Source organism: Xenopus tropicalis, chromosome 6 (genome assembly GCF_000004195.4).
Source record: "Xenopus tropicalis strain Nigerian chromosome 6, UCB_Xtro_10.0, whole genome shotgun sequence".
Taxonomy (NCBI): Eukaryota; Metazoa; Chordata; class Amphibia; order Anura; family Pipidae; genus Xenopus; species Xenopus tropicalis.
This window is the reverse complement of record NC_030682.2, coordinates 48,069,111-48,088,494: the sequence shown is the minus strand read 5'-3', so window position 1 is coordinate 48,088,494 and position 19,384 is coordinate 48,069,111. Positions and strand designations below refer to the sequence as shown.

General features: G+C 36.2%; 1 protein-coding gene across 2 annotated transcripts in view; it reads left to right on the top strand.

The window, feature by feature from the left end:
- nek10 (NIMA-related kinase 10) overlaps window positions 1-19,384 on the top strand; it is a 56,197-nt gene that overhangs the window by 12,406 nt on the left and 24,407 nt on the right. For both annotated transcript variants that reach the window (XM_031904121.1, XM_031904120.1), the window contains exons 7-22: window positions 1,651-1,692; window positions 2,559-2,637; window positions 3,371-3,438; window positions 4,500-4,579; window positions 5,231-5,317; window positions 6,423-6,647; window positions 8,719-8,858; window positions 9,029-9,090; window positions 9,925-10,008; window positions 11,128-11,192; window positions 11,342-11,444; window positions 11,529-11,657; window positions 12,613-12,750; window positions 13,490-13,535; window positions 15,453-15,574; window positions 17,743-17,845. In XM_031904121.1, coding sequence (XP_031759981.1) covers window positions 1,651-1,692; window positions 2,559-2,637; window positions 3,371-3,438; window positions 4,500-4,579; window positions 5,231-5,317; window positions 6,423-6,647; window positions 8,719-8,858; window positions 9,029-9,090; window positions 9,925-10,008; window positions 11,128-11,192; window positions 11,342-11,444; window positions 11,529-11,657; window positions 12,613-12,750; window positions 13,490-13,535; window positions 15,453-15,574; window positions 17,743-17,845 — 1,573 coding nt within the window. The remainder of the gene's footprint in view (window positions 1-1,650; window positions 1,693-2,558; window positions 2,638-3,370; window positions 3,439-4,499; window positions 4,580-5,230; window positions 5,318-6,422; window positions 6,648-8,718; window positions 8,859-9,028; window positions 9,091-9,924; window positions 10,009-11,127; window positions 11,193-11,341; window positions 11,445-11,528; window positions 11,658-12,612; window positions 12,751-13,489; window positions 13,536-15,452; window positions 15,575-17,742; window positions 17,846-19,384) is intronic.

Here is a 19,384-nt window from a genome sequence, read left to right as displayed (position 1 = left end):
TTTATCAAGGGCAGGGTCAATGCAGCTAGCTATCAGGAGATTTTGGAGCACTTCATGCTTCCATCTGCTGAAAAGCTTTATGGAGATGAAGATTTCATTTTTCAGCATGACCTGGCACCTGCTCACAGTGCCAAAACCACTGGTAAATGGTTTACTGCCCATGGTATTACTGTGCTCAATTGGCCTGCCAACTCTCCTGACCTGAACCCCATAGAGAATCTGTGGGATATTGTGAAGAGAAAGTTGAGAGACACAAGACCCAACACTCTGGATGAGCTTAAGGCCGCTATTGAAGCATCCTGGGCCTCCATAACACCTGAGCAGTGCCACAGGCTGATTGCCTCCATGCCACGCCACATTGAAGCAGTCATTTCTGCAAAAGGATTCCCGACCAAGTATTGAGTGCATAACTGAACATAATTATTTGAAGGTTGACTTTTTTTGTATTAAAAACACTTTTCTTTTATTGGGCGGATGAAATATGCTAATTTTTTGAGATAGGAATTTTGGGTTTTCATGAGCTGTATGCCACAATCATCAATATTAAAACAAGAAAAGGCTTGAACTACTTCAGTTGTGTGTAATGAATCTAAAATATATGAAAGTCTAATGTTTATCAGTACATTACAGAAAATAATGAACTTTATCACAATATGCTAATTTTTTGAAAAGGACCTGTATATACTGTATATTTAAATTATTATTAGCACCCAGGCATTGATTTTTTAAGTGTAATTTAGACTCTAAATAAAATATTTTTGTCACATTATTAAAGGACATGTAAAGCATACATTTTCTTACAATGTATATAAGTTGGGCACCTCTCCTCAACCCAAACGGCATAATTTATACTGCATATATCCCCTACATTTTCCAGCACCTTCACATTTTCAATAGCAGCTTTCACCCAGCAACTATTTTCCTACTGAGACATCATCAGTTACATTTAAATCTGCAAACAGCACATGAGTACAAAGTACCTTATTCAGTGTAAATTCATCAAGAGTGCAGGCTCACACAGGCAGAACTTCCTTTAATAAAAAGTTCTACTGATCGAGAAAAAATAGGAGCAGACGGCTACAGCAGATTTTGTATTGGAACCAGCAATGCCATCTCTTCATTAGCTGCTAGACTGGGGGGCATGTTTAGTATTCTGAGCTGAGAAGAACTGAGCATGCCCAGGAGCCAACAGCCAAAGCAAATTCCCAAGGGAGGAGACCAAGTGAGTTACAGGAGGAGAAGGAAATCTAAGTGATTAAGGGGATGCTGCAGTCTTACTATTGGCCTTTGAACATCCAGAGAGGCAGGTATTGAAAGATTTCAAAGAGGCTTTTCACTGAATATTTTTTGTGTGTGGGATTTACATGTCCTTTAAGACCTGTTAAGTGCTATTACTTAACACCAGGGACCTAGTATACTGTATATATATATATATATATATATATATATATATATATATATATATATATATATATATATATATATGCACATATATTTCCAGCACTATTGCAGAACAATCCAGTAGCATTGCAATGTGACTAAACAACATTCTGCAGATGCCTAAACAGTGCTCAAGGTTAATGTCAGATTATGAAATATGAATGCGTACAAATTAAAATGTATGTGTTTTTTCTTTTTTATGTAACATAGGAGGTGCTGCATCAGATCAATGGTGTTGAAGTCCTTGCACAGGTGAAATATTTAATTGTGTGTCTGCACAGTTAGAATTGATTTTGTGTTTATCGTTGTACTTTGCTTCAAGAACTAGAGTCAAAGTAATTTCAAAATAAGGATGAAAATAGTTATTGCAAACTGAATGTGTTCAAAAAGACCCATTTATCAAGGCTACAATTATTAGGCCACTGAGCGTGATGGATGTATACATTTAATTTTATTCCATAAACAAATATTTTTTTTTGTTTCAATTGCAATGGCAGTTTGCTGGTTAGCTTGTGGATTGTAAATATGCAAATGATTTGATTTTGTTTCAGGCTGGTTTAACTATCAGTATCTCCATCAGATATAGTGGGAACAACCAACTAACTAACTAACTAACTAACTAACTAACTAACTACATCTGCACAAGTAAAGGAGCACCAGCAAATGCATGCTGCAAAAGAGTTTTGTACATGCCAGCTGCACTATAGCAGCTCATGCACCTATGGCAGGCAGTAAGGACAGGGCTGCCCTTTGCCCATTGGCTGTGCACCCTGCACCTTGCAGTGGATTTTTTTTAACCAGGGTGGGGTGCAGAGTGCTGAACTCCTACTGCCACTATTGAATGAACTGATTAAACACTGAATAAACATTTTTGTAGGAGGGGCAATAATAAGTGACTCCTAATGTGAGCTAGTTAATCTAATATTTGGATATTGTGATTATAGCTCAGAAAACACTACTATTATTTCTGTTGTTTTGTATCTGTTATTAAAAAAAATGAATATAAAATTGAATTGAATATTACCACTATTGACACTTCAGTTTTAAAGCTAGGTCACCATCTTGTGGATTTATTGAGGAACAACTAATTTTATTGTCTTTCTTTTTGTTTCTTGCAGTATATGGAAACAACATCTGATACATACCTTTTGTATGGAGAAGAACATTTAAATGTCGACAAATTGGTTAATATGACTTGTAAGAACTGTTTAGAATGTCTTAGCTGTTAATTGTTTGCTCCCACTTGAATTTATGTTTAGAAAAATAAGGTTTATTTTTAATTTGAATTTGAATTTTTAATTTGAATTTTATTTTCCTTTCCTTCAATTACCTACATTATCCAAGATTATTTTTCTAACTATGAACCAAACAAGTGTTAGCAAACCCTAACTGGTCATTTTACTTCCACTTTTTTTCAGCTATGTTTCTTGTATTATCCAGGATGTAGCCATGATGGAACAAAGGGTTTTTAAACTTTTTTTGAATTTATATGGTGCTGTTTACTATGTATATAGTAAGTGCTTAGATGTTTCAATACACAGTTGGGATGCGGTCCCTGCCCCAAAGAGCTTACAATCTGTATCAGAAAATGGCTTATAAATATTTTTGCTTGTACTGTGCTCATAGCTTTTTCAGGTCTGGAACTCATTTCAAGATGGAAAAGAATATTTAATTATTATTCTGCAACATTTTAGCCTTTATTGAATCCATTACCAAGGATTATAAGCATCGTTAGCTTCCAAATGTTTGTTTGCCAGCCAATGTTGTTTGGGTTAGTGAATTTGCACTTTGCTTTGCACTGCCCGCATACATGCAAATGTTTGTCTAATATTTGTTCTGCTTGATATCGTTATATATTTCATTGTTTTTGTGCGGAAGAGTATATCCATGGTGAAGGTAATACTTCATATAACCACAATTTGTTTTACAGATATTTTTCAAAAACTGGCAGCTGTTAAAGGTCAAAGAGATTGGGTGATATCCAGTGGTGCTCATAAGGTAACAATGAGGTTCTAAGTGATTCAAAGGTCAAACATTGAATTGTGTAAATGTACAAAAATGTCTTCCTCTGCATTTATGTGATTCAAGTGTTTTACCTTTGCCAATTTATGCTGAAGGCATTAAGTGCAGGTGACAAAACATCCCACGTGTTCTTAGCCTAATGCAATAGTTGTGTGATATTTATATTAGCTATTAAAAAGGTTATAAAACATTCGATAAAAACAAATGTATTGCATTGCTTAAATAGATTAATAATACTGGTACTGTTTTAATGCACAAAACAGCACAATAAACTAAACAGGAACTGTTTCACTGTCTCAAAAATAACAACTGTTGCATATAATACATAATGGTTAGCTAGCTCTGCCAAAATCTTCCAATACCAAGCCTGTCCTACGTTCTCATTTGCCAGACTGAGCTGTTAACATCAAATCTTATTATTCTTCAGTTCCGGATTCGTTTTGGGATTTGGTGAATCTTTAAGGCGATCTTAACATTATTGCTTAACCATACCTTCCTCAAATATTGCTGGATTACAAATTCCAGAATACATTAACATTTTATTAAGGGTTAGTGGATACTGGGATCTCTAGTCTAGCAACATCATTTTTGAATTGCATTATTAAAGTAATATTTCTCATTAAAAGTTTTCCCCAGCTTTTGCATTAAAAATAGTCTTCCAGTGAGAATCACTCCTAAGGGGTCATTTGTAAAGCACAATTGACACATGTAGATGTTCCCCTTCAGTCCCTTCTCATCAACTAACTTGTTCATTATTCAGACAAGCAAGTTAGGGAGCGGCAGAAGAAGGTGCAACAGGGCCCATGGTGTTACAGGTCCTTTAAATCATGTGACTCAAATGTTTCAAAACGTTTCAACTTTTTAACTGTATTTTCTCATGCCATTCTTTCCTTTTCTTCACCTTTGTTCCTATTCTCCTTCTCTTTTGACTTTGTGAAAATAGCATTAGATCCCTACTAGATTAAAGGTCATAATATTTGGGGAATTAAGTTGACAATGAAGACATCATTGTTTATTAAATTATGTTTCTCTTTCAGACTCTTGTAAAGCTGTTGGCTGCCAGTGACAGCAATGTGTTGTTGGGAGCTCTGCTTGCTCTTACAAGTTTAGCTGAAAGGTGAGTTCAGATAAAATGCATACAGTTTAATTTTATTGGGGAACTTTTTTTTATTGCACGAGTAAAAATAAAATAAAATGTATCAGTCAAAATTACTAGTAAATAATAGAAATGTTTCTTTATCAGAAATCAGTAAACAAGGCATTGTTGACAACAACTTGATTACCGTATGATAAAGGTTGGCATTTCCAGAACTATTTTATTCACCCTAGCAGTACCTTATCCATTATCATTAATAACCTCAAATCAATAGAACAAATTAAAGTAAAATTAATATATTTGTCAATAAAAAAAGCTTTTTGAGTTTTTATATATGAAGACAGGGATATAAATGATTATCTTAAAATGCAAAGGAAATCACTTCTTCCTAGTCTTTATTTATGGCTTAATTAGTTGTTTGAATGTTATAAGTGATTCTAATTCTATTCTAAAGTTTGCAACTGGCCACAATTATGCTGCAATCGTGGGGGAAAACACTATAAGGCTAATGCCACACGAAGTATATGGGGCGCATGCTTGGCAAGCATTTTTTAGCTTGCCAACAATACGCTCCGTGTGGCATTAGCTTATAGGTTAAACTTCAAATCACTAAGTTAATTACGTACACTACAGTGTAATTTGCTACTTGTGCCCAAATATTTATCATTACAGTCCAGAATGCAGGCAGAAGATTAGTGAGCTTAGCATTGTCGAAAGTCTTATGATGATACTGCGTGAATTTGATCTTCTCTCCAAAAGGTGGGTGAGTTTTAGTCTTTAAAGCTCTCTGCTGAAAAATTGGCTGGGCAGATCTTTTACTTTTCTAAGTGAACTTGTCAAAAAGGTAACATTTTGTTGTTATTGCTTATTGCCAAGAAACCACCTCAGTATCAACTTTGAAACTTTTTTTCTTTATTAATAAATGTGTTTTTGCATAACATGTTTGCAAGAAAAACATTTGTACTGAAAAAAATAACGTACAAAACAAGCAAAGTATCAGAGCTAGGCATGCTTTGACTTGTACAAAACTTGACCTATTCCCAGTTACAGTACAGCCACAAGTTTTTTGGCAGGTTAATGCAGCAGATTTATTGTGTGCTTTATTTTGCATTAACCTTTCAAAACCATTTAAGGTGCACTCTTTTTTATTTTTTTACTAATACCATCATTATCCTAATAGCATTTTGTAATATGTGACATTGTATCTGCTGTTCTTTGAAGCTAACTACTGTCTTTTTCAACAACGGCTATTCCAACATAACTGAACGCATTTTACTCTGCCCCTCTTTGCATACTCCATGTAGTGTTAAATATTGCATAGCTTGGTATTATTCTACAACAGTGGTTCTCAAAGACTGGGGCTGACCCCTAGGAGATGAGCTTAAAGCCGTGGTGGGGTGAAGGTACTGATCTTAATTACACCAATATTTTGTTATATTGGTCTACATGTTATGAACTAAGAGGGCAACTGACCAAAGGCTGGACATGGTTGGCCCTGGCTAAAGATGGATATCCAAGAATGGGCTTGAAAAATGTTTGCGCCCATGCATGTAGCATCTAATTATTATTATTATTAGTATTATTATTATTAATCTAAGCATCTTATTAGACTCATATTGTGTCTAATAAAGTTGATATGGCCCATTCTATAAGAGAAAGAAAATGCGGTAATGTATTTGAATCCTAACCTCTTATTTACCGTCAGAATTGTTTGTAATTCTATGATACTTTTTGTCCGTGTTCTTATAATTTTTTTTGTGCAGCCAGGCATATGTTTTTATTTTTTTATTATTTTGTGCATGCCAGTGTTTCAATAGAATATATATGTATATAAATAACATCTGCTTTTCTTTTTCTTTGATAGGCTTGCAGCAGATCTCTTACGCCTTCTTTGTTCAGAGACAGAAGTAAAAGAACAAGTGAAAATTTTTGATGGTGTCCCTACCTTACTTAGTCTGCTTCACTCTGACCATCTTAAGTTGCTTTGGAGTGTGGTCTGGATACTTGTCCAGATTTGTGAGGATCCTGAAATAAGTGTTGAAATCAGAACATGGGGTGGAATCAAGCAGCTTTTGCATATTTTAAAGGGGTATGTTCTGCAGCACAGAAATAGCGAAATCCTTAAAATAGCTGAATAAAGGGTATGTGGAACTGGTGTTCACCCGCTGAAAGCATGTATGTTGTAATACTTTTTCTCTTTTTTGCATATTCTAAGAATAACCTTTATCCAAATACCAAAGAAATATAAAAAATATAAAATATATGTTACATTTTGTTTGCCATCATTACTGGTATCAACTGGTTTTGCGTTTGGATGTATAGTGTATGTCTCTAGCTCCAGCCTAAAGACATACACTATAATACAAGCCAAGGATTATCATCCTGGCCCATTATGAATATTTATTGTAAAAATTATCTGTCACCAAATATCATATATATTTTTTTAGTAGAAAATAAGATCAGTTAAACAGTACAAGTAAACAGAAATGCTAGGACAACAGCAAAGTAGACTTGATTTTTTAGAAATGAAAATAGATTAGTTAGTAAATGTCAGTATCTCAAGCTGATTAACTCATCAATATAATGGCATGGGAACAGGACATTCACAATAAATTCTTGTAAAGGCAAAAGTGATATTCCAGGCCTGTCACAGTTTCCGAGGTTGCTGAGATTTTGTTAAACTAATCTTAATTTGTTCAGCAGAATAACACTACATAGTGTTATGTTGATGTAGTGTATGAAGGGTTCAGGCTTTGATATATTAGTAATACCAAATGCACCAAACATGTTCTCAAATTCTAACTAGGGAAGCCATAATAGCTCATGTAGCACTGCGAGTAAGCCCTTTCGGCTTCCATTGATCTGATCCATTTAGTTTTTGGGATGGGAACCTGTTAGATCGACAGGGAATCACTATTCCAGTTGGGTTTGGCTGTAGTTTGTACTTGCTTTAGGTGTACTCTTTATTATTTAGACCCCCAGAATCCTCTGTACAACTAAAGTCCTTATAAAAATTTAAGCAAAAACAATTTCATAAAAACATGCATGCAAAATCTGGCATTCCAGAATTTTTTGCAGCCATAATTGCTCCAATGTTCCATTGATTTTGTTGTTAAAATATAAAGGTAATTAAGGATTAATCTTTTTAAAAATCTTTTGAACAGTACTGTTGAGTTCAACAAATGATGTATAGTATAGTATAGTATAGTATAGTATAGTATTGGTAGGTTACCTTGTTATTGAGCACACATTTTAGTGAAAAAATACAAAATAAATTATTGCATACAACCCTTTTATATGACACATGATCTATCACAGAATCAATTAAATGAAGATCACCTTTGTGTAGTCAAGGTGTTTCAAGTAAGTGTAGTATAATTACATGTGTATCCAGTGGTCCAGTTTTTGGAGAGTCAGTATTGTGGAATAATCAATACCATGATGACAAAAGAACAATCTAAGTTACTGAGGGTTTAGCACAGTTGTAAATCTGCCAAAAACATGGCATCAACCAACATTGAGTCACTGTGCAAGAGGCAGTGAGGGAGGCCTGTGAAAACTTTATGAAAGACATCTGAAAAATGGTCCTGTGGCCTGATGACACCAAAACTGAGCTTTTTAGCCCTGTTTGGCATAAACCAGACTCATTATCATTAACATGCCATCCCCACAGTAAAGCGTGGTGGTTGTGGTGGCATCATGCTGTTGGCATTCTTCTCTGCAGCAGGCTTGTGAGGGAAGGTGGTGGAATTAATGCAGCAAATTAAAGTGAAATCCTGGGGAGAACCTTGATGCAGTCTGCAAGTATCTTGAGCCTTAGGAAAAGATTTGTACACAGAAAAATGGCCATGCCAGAGTCCATATCTCAATCCAATAGTGAATTTGTGGCTGAATTTGATGGCTGCTCACTCCCAGTAATCATGCAACCTGAAAGAGCTTGAGCAGTTTTGCAAAGAGGAACAGGGAAAATTTGCAGTGGCCACATGTGCTAAGCTAAGGCAGAGCTACACATAGAACATATTTACCTCCAAACGTGCATCTTCGTGTATATATATATTAGGTTGCTTGAAAGATTGGTTATACTAATTATACATTTTTATGGAATGTGGCCACTTTATTAAAAACATGCCAACATATGTTTTATTTCTGCTCTTCCAAAGAGAACAGTATCTAATCTCTGATCGTTCCTCTGTTGGGAGTCTATCAAGTGCAAATGCATCTGGACGTATTCGACATCTATATTTACATGAAGATTTGAGTCCAAGTGAAATACAGGAAAATAAACTTTCACTCCAGGCAGGTAATATGTTGTTAAAGTTTCTGCATTTCAGAAGTGTACAATCAGAATATTAGACAATGATCATTACTGCAGTCATATCACACCATTGCTTTGAAGTTGTATTGAGGCATAGTAGATTTGCCATCAACAATCCTGTTAAAAGCAGACTAAAATCTGTTCTTTTTTTCTAGCCTGCTGTGCAGCGCTCACAGAACTTGTGCTTAATGACACTAATGCTCATCAAATAGTACAGGTACGGTACACTTTTCCCCAAAAAGACATTTCTACACAGAGGCAGTGCTAGTCTTGCAAAGGGTAAATAATTCCTATAAACTAACTAAACCATAATAGTGCTATAATTATGCAGGTGCCATATCACAACTGTAGGCTAGCTATAAAGAAACCCACATGCCATCTGTTTGTTTTACTGTACAAAAGTGTGTTTTAGAATTGGATTGGATTGGTGTTGATTGTATATGGCATTTTTATTTTTAACTCTATATAGCTCTTGCTGGTCCCGCCGTGGAAGATTCCAATTCTATTCAGCCTGCAGTCAAACATCTAGCTCAGCTACAACTCACATGATCCGTCTACAACTTTGGCTTTCAGGGAGTGCAGTTTATCTATATCTTGAATGCTGCAGGCGAAAAATCTGTTTTATAAGACAACAGGACTTAATTACAGGCTCAGGCTTCAAGTGCAATTTCATATAGCCACAATACACCTTGAAACCCCTTGTTACTGCCTGTTGCTTAGAGAATTTTGGCTCTCTGTATGCTCAGCAATGAGTGGGCCTGACTGTGCTGGACACAAGAAGGACTGCACATGATCAGGACCTAGGCATCCCCAGCCATATGCCTTCCTTGCATGTGATTCTTGAACCAGTTCCTCTACCAGAACCCAAACCAGAATCACCTGACTGTATATTCCTTATAATAATTAAGTGTATATTCTTACCTTTTACAAATGTATCTTTTTTGATGCCAGAGAGAAGTCATATTAACATTTAGACTTAATATTAACCAACCCAATCATTATAATGAACTGTATTTATTGCAGTATTCTATTATGTGTATTTTCTGTGCAGGAAAACGGTGTTTACATAATTGGAAGGTTGATTTTACCGAATAAACAACATGAATCAATTCGAAATAAGGCTTCTATATTGCAGGTATCTAACAAAGGATAAAAACTGCTTGGTTTCAGACCTAATTATATATTGCAGAATCTAAAAAGCTTTACTGAGATACACTGCTCTGTGTGATTGCATATGTTTACATTTTTATGAACTGTCTTGCTGAGATTCTAGTAATTACTTTAAAGGGGTTCCAACACTAAAATAAAATTTTGCCTAATGAAGGAAAATGTATTTATTTAATATACATTTAAATTTTAAATGCTGTGGGGGTGGTAATATGCAATCCGTAGGGAATTAGAAGTTTTTACTTGGAATGGTTCCTTTTTTAGAAAACATGCTTCAGCCCAGGGAACTGGCAGCACTGTGCCCCTTTCGTACCTGTATTTCCCAGTGGACTTTCTTATACAGAGTTGCGCCATCTGTATTTTCCTGTATTTTGCATTTTTAACATTTTGGCACCACCCTGTAAATTTGGCTTTCCTTGTCCTTTCGTTTTGGTTATATTTACAAATACCTTTAAATTACAAATTGGAAGGTTGCTTAGAATTACTATTTTTTTCATTAGGCAAAATTTTATTTTTGGGTTTGCATCACCTTATCCTTCTTTTCTTGAACCTAAGTTGCTACATGGTGTCTCCAGTAGTATAGACAACAGACTAATATACACAATTGTTAAACATTTGGAAATAGACACCACTTCTAGCAACCAAGATGGGGGTTCACTTAAGATACGCCTTGCTATTACTTAGGCCCAGAGAAGAAAACCTAGTATTCTTCAGTATGTTAAGTTGGCTTCAAAAATTATACTTCTTCTGAGCCCCAATATATCTCATAGTATAAAACTTTTGGTGTTCATTAAAACTTTTTTTTTTCTCATTCACACTTCTTGTTCTGAGATGGAACTTTTGACATGTTGCATGTTAAATCACAAAGATTAGGATAGGCGTATAGTAGCTAATTTAGATTAGTGAACCTATCCTTGCATGGAACTGTTGCTAGATATAGAGATGCTCAGAAGCCTCTAGTTAGCATATGTTGCCAAATAGCAGTAAATCTGCCAACTGCACTGACACTTGCAGATATTAACAATGTATGAACTTGGGAAATGATGGCATAAATGGTGGCACTGATTTTTCTTTTTGTGTTTAACAGTGTTACGCTTTCCGAGCTTTAAGGTTTTTGTTTAGCATGGAAAGAAACAGGGATCTTTTTAAAAGGTAATTCATCTACCAAACATCACATATTTAAAGATGCTTGCACAAATTAGTGTTTGCTATAGTAAATCATTTAAACATTGCAGCCTGTGCATAATTCATCAAAGCAGGCTGAACCACTTAATTGAATTTTTTGAACATTTTTTGTTTAGATTTTTTCCACCAAATCTCTTTGAGGTGTTTATTGACATTGGGCATTATATTCGGGATATTAAGGCATATGAGGATCTTGTACTTAAATTAAACTCTGTAATGGTAAGTGTCCTATTTTGACATGATTTGAAAATAAAATGCTGCATGCATTGTAAAACTAAGTTTTATGTTTTATGCAATTTTCAGGAAGCAGAACTTAAGCAAATTGCTGATAGTATTGAAAGCATCAATCAGAACAAAACGCCTACAAAATTTATAGGAAACTATGCAATTTTAGACCATCTGGGAAGTGGAGCTTTTGGAAGTGTTTGTAAGGTATGTATTCACTATTAATATAATGGGGCTTATTAATTATTAATATAATAGGGTTTACTATACATTAAATAGACTTGTGTGTACTACACTAATTTGCTTAAGATATTACAATAGTTTGTATTCATAAATCATTAAAAGCCTCTGGGCACAGTGTGCTGGAACTTCTGCAACACAACTTGGCATTTTTCTGTTAGGCTCACTGCTCTGTGCCATACTGGGACAAATTGGATGTATGTAAGAGAAATGTTGCAGGGATACAATATTGTCTTCTAGAGGACTTTCACCCCCATTAGGGGGTCATATTTTGTCTGCTGCTAGTTATACGAGCCAAAGCAGGGAAACCTCAGCTTCTTTTTGATAATTTTTCAAATGAATCAATCATTGACTTAATGTAAAAAACAAAAGTTAAAAAGTGGCCAATTACTAACATTTGTATTTTCTCCCGCAATTCATGTTTTTTGCACTTAAAAAAACACAGTTTTTCACCATTTATTATGCGTCAAAACCACAAAAAAAACAAGTGTAAAAATGCAACATTTAAGTTCTCAAGGTCACGTAGAACTCAATGGGAGTTGTTCTTGGCAGATTTTAACAATCTTTACTTAATTTGTGGTTTTAGACATTTTCAGGGTTTTTTCGTTTGTCCGCAAACATTCTTAGGAAAACGTAAAAAATGTGAGATTTTTGTATTCTTTTCGTTTATGTTTCATATTTTAATTTGTTGGTTATTTTTCAATTCATATGTATTAATAAATGACTAGATATTTGTGGTTTTAGTAGAAATGAGTATACTTATGGTTTTATAAACCTCTAAAACCACAAAAATCAGAATGTTGACAAATCTGCCTTCACAACAAAGAATCCAGGCATGCATATAAAAACTATTGCTTAGTCTTGTATTCATGTCTACAGTATCTTCTTTTACTTTTATTTTCACCGTGAAATGATTGCATAGGTCAAAAAACGTAGCGGACAAAATCTATTTGCAATGAAAGAGATCAATTTGCACAATCCTGCCTTTGGAAAAGACAAGAAGGATCGTGATAACAGTGCAGAGAGCATTGTGTCTGAGCTCACCATAATCAGGGAACAGGTACATCTATTGCATTCTAATATTTACTTTCATATGTCAAATGAAAGTATCATATATGGGGTCATATGTTTTATAAAGGTGGCATGCAGACTAGATTCAATAGTTGAATAGATTTTACTGATCATCAAATGTGGCTCATTATTCAATAGTTGCAAAAAATAAAATTAACCATGAGAGTATGGATTCTTGTAGCAGGATTTTGTTGCATTCATTGAGCTACTGGTCCTAGAGAGTTAGCAAAAGTTTTACTGGACAGCACTGGTTCAAAATTTTATCCCTGATGTTGCTAGACTTCGGCTACTAGTATGATTTTACTCTTGATGTTAGAGCATTTTTGTGATTTCTTGTACATTCAACTCACTGAGGGAAAAAAAGCACAAGTTGCCCGCTTTGTCTGTGGATCTAAACAAGTTCTATAACCAGGGTGTTGTCAGTGAAGGCAATATATTCAATGTATTTGTTTGTGAAACACTCTATTTATGGTATGAATTTTAAACTAAGTAGATTACACTTTATTTCACTCTTTCTTTTTCTTGCAATAATATCCTGAGGATGCTTTTTTAATCAGCACGGCTTTTTTTTCCGCAAAACTGCAAAAGAGCCACTTTATTTTTTTTGCAAAAATCTTCTAATCTGCTTGGCATTATACACTTCCTCATAACTGAGAACAAGAGCAGGGATGAGTAGATCTTTGTTGATAGTTCAGTAGTGTGTACTAATTTTATATTTTGTCTTACAGCTTTGTCATCCAAATATTGTTCGGTATTATAAGACATTTTTAGAAAGTAAGTTTGGAATTATTGTGAATTCAAGCAGTAATGCTTTTTTGGGTATGCAGTTTCCTTTTGACTTTTAGTAATTATTTTTTAGGCTGTAAAACAGAGGACAATACACAATATATTTTATGTGCAATTAGGCCCAGCCTGCTGTATGTGCTGCTTAGGATTCCATAGCATGTCATGCATTGATCCTTCAGACTGATATCTATGTAGCTGTTACAAATATATGTGTATATTAATTTTATCTTGTTCAAGGATCTTGTTTTTTTTTGTTTGTGTGTTTTTAATCTTGCAGGTGTCTATATATATAGAGATCTATATATATGTTATTGAAAAGTATATTTTATGTAAATACTGCTTTCAACAATATTGAAAATTGCAGAAGAGAATCCTACCTATTACAATTTAGTGCTGCTTTTATACTGTGAATAATGCACACAGAGCAATAAGGTAATCTTGGGAGTGCTATAAACAACAGAGATGAGCTATGATATAAAATCATCTGTGTTGTACATAAAAAAGTTGTCTAAATTGAAATGGAATGTCATTTCCTTGTAGTTAACATCATTTTTATATTCTGGCAATGTGGATCCATCCATTACCTAAAGAGACAGGAGAAGCACCTATAAAGAGAAAGAAGAGCAAGAAAAAATTAGCCATGTGAAAGAAGAGTACAGTGCAGGAGGGACAGGGGGAAGTAGAATTAAGAAATAGAATAAATTTATGAGTTTTTAAAAATGTAAGAGTAGAGCCTTATGGGGCAAGGCAGATCAGAGAGAAAAAGGCAGAGCATAAGGAGAAAAGGAAAGCAGAATCAGAAGGTGGGACAGAAGGGTTTAGAGTGGGAGCAGAAAATGGAAGGGACTTAAATTCAGCAATATATAGTCCTCAACATACAAAAATGTGGACACCGTTACTGTGTACTGTTAGATTTGGTTACAGTCTAGGCCAGTGTCGGACTGGCCCACAGGTATACCAGGAAGACTCCCGGTGGGTCCAGGTGTCAGCGGGCGCTCCTACTTCTAACCATTTGGCCTAATTCATGGTCATTCCCTATTTCTCTATGGTAACAAATCTAATAAATATAAAGAAGAATAGATTATAGTACGTACAGATTAAAAACTAGGAAAATATAGAGGCTGAATGAGAAGTGGATGAAAAATAGTTTGGAGAGTGGGCCCATGGTCTAAGGTTTTCTGGTGGGCCCCTGGCATCCCAGTCCGACACTGGTCTAGGCTCTCTAGATTCTGTCATTTAAGCAAACTATATAGTCAAGCTTAATTGTGTTAATTATCTCATATGCAATATGGAATTGGTCATATAATTGGTGCTAAAACAGCCTTTACTCTCCTAGGAAGGTTTTTTTTTTCAAGATTTTTAGTATAGATAAAGATGTAGTGTGAAAATATGCCTGGCAAATTGAAGCAAACTTTGTTGAAGTTAGACTCATGGTCCACGGGTTTATCTTGGCTACCACGGGCAACTAATCTCCCCAAAATGCCTTTTCACCAGCAATAAGGAAGCAACACATATGTCCTCCAACTGGCAATTCACTTTGTTGTCAGTGGAAAGGCATTTCAGGGAGATTAGTTGCCTGCGGTAGCAGAGCTTTAACCGGGGTGACTAATCTCCCTGTGGGACATTACCCTAAAGCTGCACTCCACCCTTTTTTGATGTGGCCGCGGCTATTTTACCATGACCGTGCCTATTTTGCAGTGACCGTGCCCATTTTGCCGTGACCGCAACTTTTTTTTGACGTGCGACAAATTTTTCTCTGAAGTTTCGCAAAACAATTCACCAATGGCGAAATGCAGAAATTCGCTGCAAATCTATGCCTGGTGAAAAAATTCGGTATGCCTTTAAATTATAGCTGAGGCTGAAATAGGTATGCTTTTTGGTAAATTTTTTGCTTTGTTTCTGTAGGTGACAAATTATATATTTTGATGGAGCTCATTGAAGGAGCTCCTCTTGGAGAGCACTTTAAGTCACTTAAAGAGAAGAAGCAAATATTTTCTGAAGAGCGGATCTGGAATATATTTATACAGGTAAAAAAAAAAATTGAGGGTTTACTCTTTAACTTTGCTTCAGTACCCTAAACATATCTCATACCTTCTAGCTATCAAGTGCTCAAAGAAACATATCGTTGTGGATTTAAACCATCTGGTTTATAGCACTTCTCACCTGGATATAGTTCCCAGTAACTGTCTCCTAGCCTGAGAACCACAAACATCCAGACAGTGGTACTCTCTTCAGGCTTGTGGGTATACTGTATTCTGTGTCATTTATATGTTAAACTAAGCCTTTAAGCCTGCTTGGAGCTTTGTGTGGCATTTAGGTACTTAAAAAAACATAATAATAATAATAATGTGATTATGTAAAAAACATGCTCAGCTGCAATGTTCATCTGGTGATGACACCTGGTTTTGGTGCATTGTGCTCGAGTCTGAGCTTTCAGAAGGAGCCAGCGCCACACATTAGAACTGCTTTCAGGTAACCTATTGTTTCTCCTGCTCCAATATAACTGGAGGAGTCCCAAGCCTGACTTGGATCTCTTACTACTGAGTGCTGTTCTGATATCTACCACTGGTATCAGGTAGATGTTATCTTGCTACCTTCCCATTGCTCTGATTGGCTGCTGGGGGGGAAAGGGAGGGGGGGGGTGATACCACTTGCAGTGAAGTCACATGGCTGTAACACCCTTGGAAGAACATGGCTAGCCCCATGTGAAATTTAAAAATTAAATATAAAAAAATCAGTTTGCACTTTTAAAAAATAGATTTTTCCATGACAGTATTAATTTAAAATGAAAATTTCTTTTTTTACTTTATTTTTTTTCAATTAGTCATATTTTAGTTTCAGGATTGGAATTTAAGAATCTGGTTGCTAGGGCTTGATAGGGCTCGAAAAAGACAAGCAATACAAAAATAAGGATCTAGTGAATAATGTACACCCTGTTGTACAATATAAGGATATTATAAGTCACAGAGATGTTCCATGACCATATAAAGGCACAAGGCTGCAGGCTGAGTTATACAGTTTATAAAACTCCAAGTTAATTAAAGGTGAGTTTCTCCTTCATATAATAATCCATTCAGGTTGGACCTCTGTCAGGCCACCACCCCTTGCCCATCACATATAGTGCCATAAATCAGTGCAGGGGAACGCATACATTTGAAAGTTTCCCCTTAAGGGGTCATACTCACAAGCACAGGGTCGGACTGGGGGGTGAAGGGCCCACCGGGGGTCCCGCCCAGGGGGCCCTACAGGTGCCCCCGCGCCCCCATCCCCGCAGGGGCCCTCCTAACCCACACCCGACGTCCTCCCCCAAGCGCGTAAATTTTACGCGTCAGGGCAGGAGCGGTCGGGCAGGGGGAGCGTCGGAAAGGGTCGGGTCTGGGCCGCCGGGGCCCACCGGTGTCCCGGCAGCCCAGTCCAACCCTGCACAAGCATTTCTTCTTCTCCACTTCCCTGCAGTAGTATTCTCCTGTGTTCCAGCTGTGTTCAGCGTTTACATGCGCCTGTGTTAGTACAGTCCCATTAGTTTCTTCCTGTACTCCCCTGCATTAAAATTTAAAAAAATTAATACATTTTAATAAACTCATGTGCTTAAAGGCACTCAAACTTGTACAAAAAGAAAAGGCTAATGCCACACATGGAACTTGGAAAGAGTCAGGTGTCAAATAGGAGTCACAGTAGTAACTGGTCAGCAATTCTGTAACCATGTCACCTCAGGTAGAGTTCTGGGTGTCCTGCAGCAACTTATTCCAAAATGTGTGTGGCTTTAATGGTAATGTAAAATAGAAAATATCAAATCCAAAACCTTTATATTAGTATAAAATGAGTCACTGTAATGGTTACCAATGTTGCACAGTCGGTCATGGGTCTTGCACTGAGCTTACAATTCGGAATTCCAAGATGGTGGCCACAAATGTTAGAGTGTCCCTAACATAGAGTAACATTATAGCTGAGCAAGATAGCATGCTCGAAACTAGTGGTTCTGGCTGCATGGGGTACTTTGTGTGACCAAATAATAATAAATATTATGCTGGTGTATGCTGGGTGAGTGCTCCATGCTCTTGCATCCAACCTTTACACAAACATAGAATTAAACCTTGTGTAAAAGGCAGCTAAGTATAAGGCACAGGAATTACACTGGGGCTAGGTTTTTTCCATTGAAGGCACTCACTAATGAGACTCTTCTGTCTTGTTTCAGTTGTGTTTAGCACTCCGGTATTTACACAAGGAGAAAAGAATTGTCCACAGAGACTTGACACCAAACAATATAATGCTGGGAGAAAGAGATAAAGTTACAGTCAGTAAGTATTTTCTGTAGAAACTTTATGTAATGCTTGCCATTCAATTTGAAATAGACAGTCCTTAATGATTTAAAAAAAAAAAAAATTTGTAGTACAGATATGTGCATTACTGATATTCCACCATTACATGGCACTGTTGGCCTTCTAATAGCATGATCTTTTAACAATAACCTAGTTTTATATGAGTTTTTGGAAATGATGATAATTGCTATGCTCTTGCCTTAATCAAAATTTTATTTCTTCTGCCAAAATATCATTTATATATTGTTAGTTTTAATCAATACAATGAATCTAATAATGTAGGTACAGACATTAGTTTAATCCTTATGATTAAGTCAGTTTAATTTAGTCAGAGCTCTTCAGCTTAATTTACCTGTGGTAGACATACCGACTGTACATCCTGTGTAACAGTACTGGGGCATACTGCTGCAGTGCCATAACAATAGGGGAGCAGAGGGACCAAGAAGCCTTTTAAGAATGGAGAACATTAAGACCACTATTCTGCTGCTCCTGTGGCCACTCCAATGGACTTATAACTGCCTGGGGGGGGGGGCAACTGCTACAAAACCACAATTCAAACATTTATACATGTGTCCTATAGTACTGGGGTTCTCAGCATAGTATTCTCTTATGTCTGTTTAATTTAGTTTCAGTTACCTATTTTTCAGAGGTCAAGGGTGTCAGGGGTGTTGCTTGTCTCTTCAAAAGGTCTGAGACACAGCCCGCAAATGGTAAAAATGGTTTGGCTCTAAGTATAGTGATAATTTCCAGAAAAGTGTAAATAGAAAGTATAAATATTTATTTCAAGTAGCTAATGAGACCAGGGCACTACTTCACATTCTTAAGTGAGTGTTTGTAGTTGAGGGGGGCAAAGAACAAGCTCAAAATAGCTGTATATGCATGATTGTGGGTCACAGCTATACAGCAGAAAGTCAGTTTCTGTTTCAATTAAGTGGTGTTCATCGATCTTGGGGTGTCATGCTCTAGACCTCCCTCCATTTGCTTTGGGTTCATGCTCTTCATAACTCTTTCCCAAGACCCCAATCAGTATTGTGGCCTAAAGCACCATATTGGACCATGTCTTAAAGCTGATTGTTAGGTCATTAAATCTAAAAGTGCTTAAAGTACCAGTGCCAACATGGAACTGTTACCACAATACTTTGTGGTTCTTTGTCATTCTAATTGCCCCATACCATTCCTTTATATATCATTTGGCAGCAAAGGCCATGATCCTTTAAATATATTGCTCAGATTTACATCAGTGAACATTCTGGCGCCTATGGTCCTACCAATGATATTGAACTACAACGTTCATCATCCACCAACCATAATGAGCATTCCCAGCAGTGTTTTTAAATACTGGAAACTGGAGTTCAGCAACAGCTGCGAAGTCATGGGTTGCGCATATCCAAGCTAATAAAATCCAGAACTACTCCATGCAGGGTAATTATAGAAAACTAACAGCTTGTGTTAATGTACACAATGCTGCAAATAACTGCAGGTATCAATAGTATTTTAGTCATCCTAGTGTAGAAAATG